General features: G+C 35.8%; 1 protein-coding gene and 1 pseudogene across 1 annotated transcript in view; one reads left to right on the forward strand and one right to left on the reverse strand.

Moving 5' to 3' along the window:
• Positions 1–15,079, forward strand: part of LOC124798327 (V-type proton ATPase 116 kDa subunit a 1-like) — a 192,861-nt gene that overhangs the window by 77,842 nt on the left and 99,940 nt on the right. The window contains exon 8 of the mRNA XM_047261677.1: positions 8,944–9,083. Within this exon, the coding sequence (XP_047117633.1) occupies positions 8,944–9,083 (140 nt within the window). The remainder of the gene's footprint in view (positions 1–8,943; positions 9,084–15,079) is intronic.
• LOC124799460 lies at positions 11,527–11,644 on the reverse strand (annotated as a pseudogene).

Genomic DNA, 15,079 nt, shown 5'->3' on the forward strand with positions numbered 1-15,079 from the left:
ACATGTATACATCTTATTATATTGTCAATACTAGTAAATGTCTTCCACACTATTTGCAAACTGTTCACCCAAACTAACCTACATATATAAAAACCTAGAAGATTCTTTTGCAGTTGATAAAAGAATACATTGTGATTTAAGGTTACATAATGCATTGGAAAGTCAATTCCCCCTACATGTATTTATGCTGAATAATACATGTTGTATACATGAAAGAGGCCTAGAGGGACTGGAAAGTTTCAGATAGATTATATAACGGTAAGACAGAGATTTAGGAACCAGGTTTTAAACTGTAAGACATTTACAGGACTCGGACCACAATCTAGTGGTTATGAACTGGTGATTGAAACTGAAGAAACTGCAAAAACGGGGGGAATTAAGGAGATGGGACCTGGATAAACTTAATGAACCAGAGGTTGTAGAAAGTTTCAGGGAGAACATTAGGGAGCGATTGGCAGGAATGGAGGAAAGAAATATGGTAGAAGAAGAATGGGTAGCTTTGAGAGATGAAACAGTGAAGGCAGCAGAGGATCAAGTAGGTAAAAAGATGAGGGCTAGTAGAAATCCTTGGGTAACAGAAGATATATTGAATTTAATTGATGAAAGGAGAAAACATAAAAATGCAGTAAATGAAGCAGGCAGAAAGGAATGCAAACATCTGAAAAATTAGATCGACAGGAAGTGCAAAATGGCTAAGCAGGGATGGCTAGAGGACAAATGCAAGGATGTAGAGGTGTATCTCACTAAGGGTAAGATAGATATTGCCTACAGGAAAATTAAAGAGACCTTTGGAGAAAAGAGAACACCTTTTATGAATATCAAGAGCTCAGTTGGAACCACAGTTCTAAGCAAAGAAGGGAAAGCAGAAAGGTGGAAGGATTATATAGAGGGTCTCTACAAGGGTGATGTACTTGAGGACAATATTATGGAAATGGAAGAGGATGTAGATGAAGATGAAATAGGAGATATGATACTGCGTGAAGAGTTTGACAGAGCACTGAAAGACCAAAGTCAAAACAAGGCCCCAGGAATAGACAACATTTCATTAGAACTACTGACAGCCTTGGGAGAGCCAGCCCTGACAAAACTCTGCCATCTGGTGAGCAAGATGTATGAGACAGGTGAAATACCTTCAGACTTCAAAAAGAATATTATAATTCAAACCCAGCTGCAAAATACTAACGTTTATTCTTTACAGATGAATGGAAAAACTGGTAGAAGCCGACCTTGAGGAAGAGCAGTTTGGATTCTGTAGAAGTGTTGGAACACGTGAGGCAATACTGACCCTGCGACTTATCTTAGAAGATAAATTAAGGAAAGGCAAACCTAAGTTTCTAGCCTTTGTAGACCTAGAGAAAGCTTTTTACAATGTTGACTGTAGTACTCTCTTTCAAATTCTGGAGCTGGCAGGGGTAAAATACAGGGAGCAGAAGGCTATTTACAATTTGTACAGAAACCAGATGGCTATTATAAGAGTTGAGGGGCATGAAAGGGAAGCAGTGGTTGGGAAGGGAGTGAGATAGGGTTGTAGCCTATCCCTGATGTTATTCAATCTGTACATTGAGCAAGCAGTAAAGCAAACAAAAGAAAAAATTCAGAGTAGGAATTAAAATCCTTGGAGAAGAAATAAAAACTTTGACGTTCGCTGGTGACATTGTAATTCTGTCAGAGACAGCGAAGGACCTGGAAGAGCAGCTGAATGGAGTGGACAGTGTCTTGAAAGGAGGATATAAGATGAACATCAACAAAAGCAAAACGAGGATAATGGAATGCAGTCTAATTAAGTCGGGTGATGCTGAGGGAATTAGATTAGGTAATGAGACACTTAAAGTAGTAAATGAGTTTTGCTATTTGGGGAGCAAAATAACTGGTGATGGTCAAAGTAGAGAGGATATAAAATGTAGACTGGCAATGGCAAGGAATGTGTTTCTGAAGAAGAGAAATTTGTTAACATCGAGTATAGATTTAAGTGTCAGGAAGTCGTTTCTGAATGAATTTGTATGGAGTTTAGCCATGTATGGAAGTGAAACATGGATGATAAGTAGTTAGAACAAGAAAAGAATAGAAGCTTTCAAAATGTGTGCTACAGAAGAATGCTGAAGATTGAATGGATAGATCACATAACTAATGACTAGGTATTGAATAGAATTGAGGAGTAGAGAAATTCGTGGTACAGCTTGACTAAAAGAAGGGATTGGTTGGTAGGACACATTCTGAGCCATCAAGGGATCGCCAATTTAGTACTAGAGGGCAGTGTGGAGGGTAAAAATCATAGAGGGAGATCAAGAGATGAATACACTAAACAGATTCAGAAGGATGTAGTTTGCAGTAGGTACTCGAAGATGGAGAAGCTTGCACAGGATAGAGTAGCTTGGATAGCTGCAGCAAACCAGTCTCTGGACTGGAGACCACAACAACAACAACAACACTGTCTTTAGCAGTCTTGGCTAACAATTCATAAATAATAGTCACAACACAGATCCAGTCAACAGATGCTTGAGTACATTACCCAGCACCCACAAACTCTTGCAAGTTGACTGGTCCAGCAGGTACAGACATACAGCAGTGTGAGGATGGGATGGATCTACCAACATCTTTCAGTTTCCTCCTTAAAGTTCTCATTACATGCTCCAACAGATAGGTAACTTCCCATCTAGTGTTCACATCAAATCCTGAAACATTGTTTTGTGTACTAAATATGCTGTTCAGTACCTCCTTAACATCATACAAGATATGTTCGCATTAGAAACTTTTTTTAAAGTCAATTATATGGGATTTATATCAGTTGAGACAAAAAAGTATTCACATATGAAACATTGATAAACAGAGTTAAAGGCAACAAAAATTGGACTAATAACGTATTACACACAGATATGCTCAGATACTTCTACTAATTTTTGCAGTACAATTTATGAAAATTGTCCCATGTCAAGATTACTAAAAGATCTACTCATTTAGTCTCATGGGATATATATGTCAAATTCTAAACCATATATCTACTACAGAACACAACTATGTAGTGTATCACAGATTTTAACTCAGTCAATGGATAAGATAAAATTCTAGAAATCACATCATGTTACATACTAAATTTGTGACAATGGAAAAAGAACAAACAAACAAAAATCAGATACTTATGACCCATGTCTACATGCTTTCAGTTCAGTGATACTGTGTAATCCAGACAACTTCTTAGATTTTGGATACACAAGTCTGTATGCATTAGAATGTGGATTTTCATGAGTTTCGAATGGTCCAATATAAATATTGAAAAATTTCTTAATCTCAGATGTCAACACTTTAGATTTCTCTTTGGATTTCACCAACACAAGATATCCTCCTTCAAACATAGAAAATCTGCCTTTACCATCATGTCTCTGCTTTCTCCTATCTCCCTGTTTCTTCGTCATCTCCCTAACACATTGTTCCCTCTCTTGTGGATACAGAATTTTACATGGTGGAAACCCAACATTTTCAGAAATAAAGTTAACTGGTCTGTGATTAAACATTATTTCAAATGGTGGAAAACCTGTTGAGGAATGTTGTAAGCTGTTTATAATATCCTCAAAATCATTGACATAATCTATCTAACTGGTATGGTTCTTAGTACAATATGTTCTAAACAGCATTCCAATCTGTCTCATATATCTTTCTGCAGGATTACTCAAAGGATGACAAATCAAGGTTAGAATATGTCTTATTTTTGCATGATCAACAAAATCTCTCCAAGCTTGTGATGTAAACTGAAAAACATTTTCAGATATAATTGTCTTAGGAATACCCACCTGATGAAAATATGTGTTTTCAAACTTAGAGATGATTTGGTTACTGGTAGCTTTCTTAAGAGGAAACAGCTTTATGAAGTTCCAAAAGACATCAACTGCCAAAAAAAAACATAACAAAATTCATTCGTAGAAATTTTATATAAAATCCAGTTAACCCAACGAAGATTTAAGCTGTTTTTTGTTACAAATGATTCTAATTTTGAAAACACATCTCTTAACAGATTCAAATGTTGTTCCCAAGTCTTTTCAGCGACCAGAATGTCATCTATATACACAATTAATTTTGAGCTCACTTCACTTCCTAAGACAGAACCCAGAGCTCTTATGAATTCAGCTACAGATACCTTTAGCACAAATGGCACTACACAATATTGAAAACACTTTCTAGAATTAATTTCAAGTGGTATCTCATGAAATCCTGAGGTGAAGTCTAAACTACTCATCTACTTTACATAATCAAATTTGTGTAACAGCTCGTCCATGTTCTCAGGATGGTCATTCTCTCTGATAGAAATTTATTAAGATGTCTAGAGTTCAAAACAATTCTCACTCCATCTTTTGTCTTACTTACCACAATTTTAAGCACTCCTACTTCTCTCTGTTACACCTCATGTTTCCAATTTGTGAATTTCTTCCTCTGTATCTCTCCTTTTTGAAAATGGTATATTATGTGGCCTGAGAAAGAAAGGTTGATGATCTCTAAGGTAAAGTATGCACTGATAGTCTTTCACTTTTCCTGGTTTTTCACTAAAAACATTTCTAAACTCCAATAACAAATTCCTAAGTTGTTCCTTTTGTATGTCATTAAGAGACATAGCTCCCCTTACTTACGAATCTACTACACTTTCAAAATCCTGATCCTTAGTCTCTTCAAAATCTATATCATCAAACACCTGGTACTCACCTTGATTCACAATGTTTTGCAAATAGGTACAACTTTTCCCATAGCTTAAGATACAGAAATTAGTTTTCACGTAAGTATTAAGTTCCAAAATAAACAATTCTTTAGCAAAACAAGCCTCAACTTTTGCTATCCAATCCACACAAAAAATTATATTTTCTTCCAGACTGGGGATCACTAAGCATCCATGTTCAAAGGTTTTACCTTCTATATTAAATGTTAAAAATACCTGAGATTTTACCAGTTTGCTTTGCTTACCTGTAGCTCCTCTTATTTTTGTACCTACAACAGGTGTTTCCACAAAATTCTTACTATATTTAATCTTGTCTCTAAATTGTTCAGATGTACCACAAATCGGGCTACCTGTATCAATCAAACAGTTCCCTTCCCACTGGTCAATCTTAATCTTAATGTAACGACATCCAAAATCTGAATTGTCGTCTCTGTTATTAGACACTTCATGTAAAAGATCACTTTAAATTTCATCAACTGGTACATCTACACTATTCTTACAAGGTTTTATCACCTTTACTGGTATCATAGCATTACTTTAGTCACACATGTTGTCCAGTAAAAATTGAATACACTGAATGGGTTCCATTGCACAACTAACCTTACTTATTACAGGAGGAACACAAAATATATTACTGTCAAAATTACATTTCCTCCTTAGATCTTCTTTCACTTTATTCCACCAATTTGGATACAAATTTCGACTAACCACAGCTAACTTATTGCAGAATGCACCTTTATGTAGGTTATCATCAATTTGGTCCCAAACAAATTTCAAAAAACTTTCACCTTTATTCTCTAGGCTTACAGATACCTCACCTTCACTGTTTGGATCATTACTCTGCATGACATTAGTGAAAAACTGCTTTGACTGGATTGGTATGCCATGGCTCTCACTTACGTCTTCACATACATCACTTACCTTATCTGTATTCAGAAATAACTCTGAAACTTCATTATTCTTAAACTCCACAAAAACTTGATACTCATCATCGTCATCATCATCAGTATACTCTTCTAAAGTTATCTCATCAACAACAAGATTAACAACACAAGTTTCATCTCTATTAAAGTCACACACCTCACCTACATTCATTGCAATAAGCTACTAGTCTCAGACTTACCAACGTCAGTCATTTCACAGCTCTAATTCACATTTACATAAAAAAATGCCTCCTAATTTGGATCCAATATAGTCATAATCTGTTTTACATATATTAGTAACATTGTTTTCTGACCAAGGGAAGAAATCATTAGTACATATTAAATCAAAATTCTCATTACTCTCACATTCTGGTTTGTGATTAGCATTTACATTGCTATAAATAACATAGTATTCCAAAACTCTTGATCAAAACATAAATGAGAAATCTGATGTTCCTTCTGTCTAGCTTCAGATACCTGTGCCACATTATTAATGCTGTTATTATTGTCTAATTGTGAGTGTAAATTGGTGCTCATGCACTTGTTGTGTTTCCTTGCCCCAAAACTGTGTATCTTCTTCGAGGCAGACTGCCATTTCCTGAATAGTCACCTCTATGATTGTCTCTCTTATTAAATTGCTCATGGTTATCACCATAACTCCTATTCTGCTGATGTTCAAAGTTTCTGTCTGTATTACAGTTTTGACCATGATAGAAATTACCATTATCTCTGTTTCTGTGGTTGTTACCTTTGTGATCTCTATCATTTCGACTGTTATGGTACATGATTCTTTCTACTGCCCTATCCAACCTGTCAACATATTGTAACAGTTGTTCAAGGCAATTGTCAGGTCTGTGTACTAAATCCCACTGCAACGTCTCTGGTAATCTCATTTTGAGTACTTCAATCAAAGTCATTTTGTCAAATGGCCTGTCAAGGTGTGCTAATTTCTTAAGCTGGTTCTTACAAAACTCTTACAGTATACTGTTCCTATTCCTGTAATTGGGACCATTCAAAATTCACTTTTAATTCTCCCTTGCTCAGCTTCTGATCAAAATTTATTTAAAAAACTTTTTTTGATACTTTGGTATGTCTCCCACTGACCTAAATGTAGATTTACCAAAGGCAGAGCTTCACCTTCAAGACATCTTTTAACAAATTTAATCTTTTAGTCATCAAGCTTGCCCAACACAGAACTATCTCTACAGTGGTTTAGCAAATCCACTGGATGTAAATTGTCTGATGGAAAACTTTTGATTGGAATGTTGGACCACACAATACCATTGTTTGAGTACAAATTGTTGTGAATGCAATTTTCCTGAACTACTGAAATTTTTTGATTTAGAACATTTACATTAGTTAGCATGCTGTTTTCAACATTTAATATTTTTGACCTAAACTACTAAAGTTCTGTTCCATTCTTTCTACTACAGCTTTCAGTTCAACTCTGATGTCATCAACATTTTTTGCTTGTTGTGCAGATTAGTCCATGAACTCATTTTCCAAAACAGTAAATTTATTTTCTAATACATCAACTTTTTCATTCACACTTTTTAATCCATCTGACAACACATTTTTTAGTTCCAAAACCAGATTATTTAGTTGGTCTATTTGGTATTGTACAATGTCCATTTTATCATTATTTTCAGATTGTATTTACATTAACTGATCATTGACTGCTCTAAATTTGCTGTTGTTATCTGTTTTTATTTCTGTTAACTGATAGCTAATTGCACTAAATTTGCTATTGTTATCTGTTTTTATTTATATTAACTGATCATTAACTGCACCCAATTTGGCCAAAATCAACTGCATAATATTGGTTTTCACTGTTTCTTTGCTGTCCACACTTTCATTTGGTTCAAATGTTTCTAGGCTGGGTCCTGCAGCTTTCACATCTACATCACTACCCTCATCTCTATTCATTTTCCTAGCAATCGTATGAGTCCACCAAAAAAGAAAATCAATTTCACAAATGATTTGTACCTACCTTTTCTGATGTCCTTCATGTAGTTATAAAGTCCTCTTTCAATTCATCCGGTCTGTCAATGTTGATATTATCTCGTCACTGTTGATACAACTTTGTTGGGCAGTCCACTGGTCTTCTTTCATCAGGTAATTGAAGTTAATTTACATAAAAATTGCAAATGCTCACATAATTGTTCTTTCTTCTTCTGCAACAGACAATACTTTGTTATCAGTCAACAGATCATAGCTGACTCCCACACTTGCAATCTTACCCTCCCACGCATCACCATTAATTTTCCCTCAATCTCCTCACTATTTTCAGAAACTTTGAGAGGTGTAAGATATACAAAAGAAAATTTTTTATTTATCTTCATTATCTCATTGTTATTGGCTCCAAGTCTTGCATCTAGGGTTCATTCTTGAGGCTGTAATTTTGATATGTGGCGGGTTGTTATTGAACTGGATAACTCATGAAGATCTGCTTGTTGCTGAGAATTTCTTTTTATTTTATCCCATTTTCTATATCACACTGACTACAATTCCACTTCAGAACATGAATTCACATTGTTGTCGCCAAAATTAGAAATATACATGCCTTTCCATCAGAGGCACATCCACTATTACTTACATTCTGCAGTACTCACAATATTCCAAAGAGTCTACAAAGCAAATGAGTTTACAAACTTTCACATCAAAAGAAGAATCTTTACTAATTTATATCATTATTTTATAATTGAGTCCAGAAATAAATTTAATAATTAGCATTAGATTGTGCAATTAATAACACAAATTTTAAATATACCAGAAGTTTCACAATTTCAATTATTTTTAAAAGAAGAGTAATTTTAACTGTACATACAGAGTGTAACAAATTAATTTCTTTTTACATATTTTATCCTGAAACATAACACATCACATACAAAACCATATGAAGTTCATTCAGTTAAACAACTGAGATAATTTTAACCTATATAAGAATTGACAGTACATATGGCATCACTAATTTCTATAAAAGAAGAAATAATGTTAGAGGAGGGTGACCCATTACACTATGCAACTAAATATATGAAACAGTTCTTTTGATTTTCTTGTTTACAATAAATACTTTACGAGATTTTCATCATTATTGTGTTACCAGTAAAATGTGTCCTGATTTTAGTTACAAATAAAATCAGATATTTAATATTGAATTAATGTTTGCCATTCTGTACTTTTCCTGTCCATTCATGTATGATGCCTTTATTTCTATTCATATTCAAATTTAATATTGCAGTTCCTTTAAGAGATAAACATTTAGTAGGTGTTTTACAATTAAAAATGTAAGAAATGTAACTGTGAAAATATTCTTTGCAGGATTGTTTACAATTATTACATTCCCATTCTTGTTTGCAATAATGTTTGGAGATTCTGGACATGGACTCATTCTGTTTGCTTTTGGATTGTATATGATTCTCACTGAAAAGCAGCACTTGAAAAAGAAAATTACAAATGAGGTATGTTCCAGTCACAAAAATCATACTTTTATTGCATTGTCAGTATACTGATGACTGTTGAGAGACACTTCCAGAATTAAATTATGCCTGTAGCTTTTTTCTTGACAACATTAATAATTGAAATACTCATAATCAGAGGGGACAGCAAAATTCTTTTTGATTGTCTTTGCATAATGTTTTGAATAACTTTTGTTATGTTGTTAAAAGACATTGGTATGAAAAGATCGCCCCCATATCAGGGTACTACTGATGAATGTGAATCTGAGGACTGAAATATAGTCACCTTTGGCCGCAACTGTTAATTACTGCACAATCAGATTTTTGATGTGGGTGATGTGATTTTGAGTTATGGTATGTATTAAGCAGTGCAGTCTTATCTTCAAATAACATAGCAATGAGTTATCTTTTATATATAAGTTAGTGATTGCAATACAAAATGTAGTAAACTGAGAACTAAGAACAAGGGTGCACTAGCTCCAGTATGCTGAGTATCACCTTTCCTTTTCATAAAATTGTTACATTCCATCATGGTTTTTCCATTGTTTTATTCTCAAATACAGTAAGCACTGGGCTACTTACTTCAAGTCCAGTAGAAGAAAAACTGTTAATTTGCTGGAAATCCAGCTTAGTCTTCAAGAGAGTATTATCCTTTCCAAAATAGTCGTTTAGCAGATTGATTCATAAAATTCAGAACATATGTGAGAAATTGATACAGGTTAGTAATTTAGAAACAGATGCCCTGATTGCGTGTTTTACTGTTTGACAATACTGCATGCTGCTTTCACTTGTTAGGAGCAACTTCTGTGTGCTGCTCAAAAGAAAGTTTCTCTAGGCAGACGTGTTTTACAGTAAATATTATGAGTACTGTTATTCAAGTGAATTCCTCACTCACAATAACTGTTATCCATCCCATACACGAGCACCTCATTACTAATGTGAAACAAATCATCAGAACACCATTTCAGCTTTTTCTGTTTGTATTTACTCCAAGTCTCACCTTATACCACTATCTAGAAACACATTAATACACTGCTCTTTCTGTTCTGTTATGACTATTGATTATAGCAGAATGTGAAGAAACAATGGTTCATTATCTGTGAAAAATTCGTCAACAAGTTTGATTTCATTGAGATTTGTTTGAAAAATTAACATTATTTTTATCTGAGCCAACATTTTTCTTTGTGCGTCATTAACTTGCACAATAAAAATTAAATTATTTAAAGACATTTGAAAAAAGGGGAAATAGTGAAATATGAACCTGACTCATTGTTATGAAATATTCAATAACCCTTGAAGGGGCTATAGTTGATCAAATGTGATATTGTAACTCATTGCTAACTAACTGAATAGCATTATTCTTCAGGGATTAGATTAGATTACATTCTGAGGAGATCTTTGTGGATGTGAGAGTAGTAACTAGGTGGAACTTCCCAAAAATATATATCAAAATAAATTTCTCAGTGACATTATACAGAAGTTAAACTATCGGAACAAATTTCGCATATTTCCCACATGGATGTAAATAATGCTGGTCAACATTTTTGGAACTGCTGCTATGTGATGGTAAATTATGTTTTCAAACAGGTAGTAGCTAGTATTAAGGTTGTGCCTTGAAATCCTGCTTATCTCTATTTAGCAGAGGTTTGGGGGCATGGTTTCCATGGACTACAGTTCTTATGGGCATCATGAAGGCTCCGGTGTTTCAGCTTAAGGGTGTCCTACCAACTTGCATGCAATTTTCATGTTCCACTGCATACACAAAAGGAGAATGAACAGAGCTGGTGAAACTTCACTATTGAATCCTGGTCTGTGTATATCTCTGTTATGCTTTGATGCGTCTTTAATCGACATTTAGTGTTATTGTTTTGATAGTATTTTAGACAGTTTTTTGTTTCTGCCATCAGCTATTGTATCCATCACTGGAATAAGTTTGCAAATGTCTCACCAGAGTGCACTAGAATATGGTAACACACCCCCTTGTGAGAGTTTCGTGAATCATTAGAGAAAAAGTGTGTGAAATATACCACTTGTACGAAATGTGTCATGCTACTTTAGTTTCCTTACTTACTGACTAAGGCTAATGTGCATTATCAGCAAGTTCCTTTATGCATGAGTTTAGTGAGTTTTATTTTCTTGCGAATAACAGCAGCATACCATGAGTTCGAAAACAACACAGTGTGAATTCAGTGTGCAATTTATCAGGTAAAATTTTGGGACATGCCTTAAAACTAACACTCTGTTCAAACAGGCCTTGGAAGGCCCAACAGTACCGAACGGCCCCCATGTCATCCTCCGCCCACAGGCATCACTGGATGTGGATATGGAAGGGCATGCGGTCAGCACACTGCTGTACTGGTTATATGTCAGTTTAAGAGACCAGAGCTGCTACTTCTCAATCAAGTAGCTCCTCAGTTTGCATCAGAAGGGCTGAGTGCACTCCACTTGCCAACAGCACATGGCAGACCGGATGGTCACCCATCCAAGTGCTAGCCCAGCCCGACAGAGCTTAACTTCGGTGATCTGACGGGAACTGGTGTTACCACTGCGGCAAGGCTGTTGGCTTTGTAACATGCAGTTAGGATGAAACTGAAGGAACTTGGTGCGCCCAGAGCTGATGTAAATATGAATCAAGAACAAAAACAATGTAAATTCAGGGGCAATGGTATACATACAGTTTTAAAAGGGCATTGCACAATGCAGTTGAGTGGTTGTGTGTGCTATATCAACTAAAAGACATATTTTTGTAATACACAAGTGTAAATATGACAAACACAATCTGTACATTTCCATGGCAGTTGCTTTTGTCAGCCAATCACAGCACAAGATCCGTGATGTCATTGAAACATCACTGCATCATCATGCGAACTCACAAACACTGCGGTTTGAGTGCACAAAACAGTAAATGTTTGAGGTTCAGAAATGAACATGAAAAACTTTAAGCATGCAATGAAGCTAACATACACCACATTAAAGATCTCTCTAAAACATGTCTTTTAGTACGATTTGTTGTGGTAAACTGTCAGGAAATGTGATGTTTGGGGATAAATAAGCTGCCTATAGATTTTATCTTGGAGTTGGCAGTTGATGTTATTTAGTAGAAAACTTGGTTGTGGTGACAGATTGACCTGTAGCATAGCATCATATCTAGGCAAGTTCTGATTGATAAATGTTGCAGCCTTCCATAGTATGGAGACCAAGAGCCACGCCTGGTAGTAACAATCTTGTTAATAATACATACAGTGCTTCAACTGGTTCTGTTTGAAAATTTACCATTGGAGGAACTGGCCATGTATAAGTCTTTCAGACTCCCATTAAACTCAACTATATTTGTAGCTTATCTTTTTATGGCTGTTGGCAAGTTATTCAAAATGTGTGTTCCTGAACAGTGAACCTATTAATGAACTACAGCAAGAGTCATTGAGTCTTTAAGTAGATTTTTCTTTTTCCTAGTACTGATTTTGTGACCTGAACTTTTTGTTGGATACAGATATATATAATTTACTACAGATTTCATTACAAAATATTTATACTGAGGAACAGTAGTCTGTATACACAGTAACTTGAACTAGCTTCTATAGGATATCTGTGGAATCACACTGCAAATAATGTGCATTATGTGCTTTTCAACAATGAAAACATTTGTTTGACTCTAAGATTTACCCCAAAATATGATACCTATGGAAAGAAAGTAAGCAAAGTATGCCACCTTTTTTATTTTTATGTCACCTGTGTCTGATAACATTTTCACTTCAAATCAGGATTTACTTAAATGTTTTGATGGTTCTGTTGTATGCTGCCCTCAGGTAAATTTATCATCAAGTTGTAATCCCAGAAATTTAACCCTGTCAGCGTCTTCTATCTGCATTTTTTCATACTTTATGTATATGCTCAGTGAAAAACCTTTGTGTTCAGAAATACAGTCATTGAGTCTTTTTAAAGTTTAATGACAGTAAGTTGACTGTAATGTAAGGAAAAGGTGTATTGCTACTCACCATAAAGATGACATGTTAAGTCACAGACAGGCACAAATAAAAGACACTTACACATTAGCTTTTGGCCACAGCCTTATTCAGAAAAAGAAAGTGAAACACACATGGTCATTTGTGCATGAGGTGAGGTTGCTTGTGTGAATGAATGTGTGTGTGCATATGTGTGTGTGTGTGTGTGTGTGTGTGTGTGTGTGTGTGTGTGTGTGTGTGTGTTCTCATCTTTTTCTGATTAGGGGTGTGGCTGAAAGCTAAACTGTTAGTGTCTTTTAATTGTGCCTGTTTGCAACTTAACGTGTCATTTTTATCATAAGTAGCAACCTATCTTTTCCTTACATTGTTGATATTCCAATTTGGAATTTCCCTTTTTTGATTTTATTTAAGTTGACTAAAAAGCATTTATTAATGTTCATGAAAATCTCATGACCCTGCATTTCTAAAATTATGCTTGATTTGCTATTTATTTCAATACTTGTATCATCTGAAAACAAAACAAACTCTGCTCTGACAGCGATGTTTACTAGACACCATTAATGTACACAAGACAAAGCAATGACCAAGTGAGATGGTGCAATAATTAGCGCACTGAGCTTGTATTCAGGAGGATGACAGTACAAACCCATGTCCGGCCATCCTGATTTAGGTTTTCCATGATTTCCCCAAATCGCTTCAGGCAAATGCCAGGATGGTACCTTTGAAGGGCATGACAATTTCCTTCCTCATCCATATCAAATCCAGTGGGATCGATGACCTTGGTGTTTGGTCCCCTCCCCCAAATCACCCAGCCACACTACTCCATCATGGGCCCTTGCGGAGTACCACACAGAATTAATTCCCATTCTGATGATGACTGATAACTTAATTTGTTAGTCTCTCTACTTACATCATTTTTTACCTGCTTGTGAGATGTGACATGAACCATTTTGCAGTATTGCCTGTGACACCATGATATTATAATTTACTTAAAATGATGTTGTGGTTCACGGAGCCAACTCCCTTTGAAAAATCACAGGAGATATTTGTAGCTTTTAGTTTATTATCCAATGAAAAAATAAAATGAAATGATAGTATGACATGGCTAGCAGGGAGGCCCCATCTGGGGAAGTTCAGTCACTGTGTTGCAAGTCTTATTGCGTGTGACGCCACATAGGGTGACTTGAGCATTGATGATGATGAGAGGATGACAACAGTGCCGTGCACAGTGGTTCCCACACTCTCAATCCCTCCCATCCACAATTCGCTACGTCACTCAGTGTTGGCTTCGCAGCTGTCAGAGATGGAAGTGTTAATCACTGCTCCGCTCCTGCCAAGTGTGAGGTTCAAGCAGTAATCCGGTTCACCTCTACCAAAGAAATTCAAACAAACACAGTCGGCAGGAAGGGTCATGGTGACTGTGTTTTGAGATCGGGAGGTGGTACTCCTCATTGATTTTATGCAACCTGGGATGACAAACTCAGACAGATACTGTGAAGCATTGACCAAACTCCGGCGAGCAATCCAGAATAGGCAGAGAGAATGACTGAAGGGGTGAGTAGTGCTTCTTCATGGCAATGCTTGACCCCACATCACTCGTCAAACACAGGAGCTTCTGAAGAAATTTGGGTGGACTGTTATGCCCCACCCGCCCATACAGTCCGGACTTAGTCCCTAGCGATTATCACCTCTTCCCCAAGCTAAAGGAACACTTAGGTGGCAAACGCTTCAAGAGCGATGATGAAGTCTGAGCAGAGGTCAAACGCTTGCTCAACAGGTTGGCGGGAGACTTCTTAGACTTAGGAATACAAAAGCTGCAGCACCGTCTTCAAGAGTGTGTCAGAAATAATGGAGACTATGTTGAAGAATAGACAAAAGTGTAAACTTTTCAACAATATATAAATTAATAACAATAAACAATGTTTTCTATTTGTAAAAAAAATGGGAACATTACTTTTGGTGCAACCCTCATATAAAGTACTTATTAAAGAGATTTACCACACTTCATCCATCTGTAACCAATGAATCATCTGTTTG

This window comes from Schistocerca piceifrons, chromosome 5 (genome assembly GCF_021461385.2).
Source record: "Schistocerca piceifrons isolate TAMUIC-IGC-003096 chromosome 5, iqSchPice1.1, whole genome shotgun sequence".
Classification (NCBI taxonomy): Eukaryota; Metazoa; Arthropoda; class Insecta; order Orthoptera; family Acrididae; genus Schistocerca; species Schistocerca piceifrons.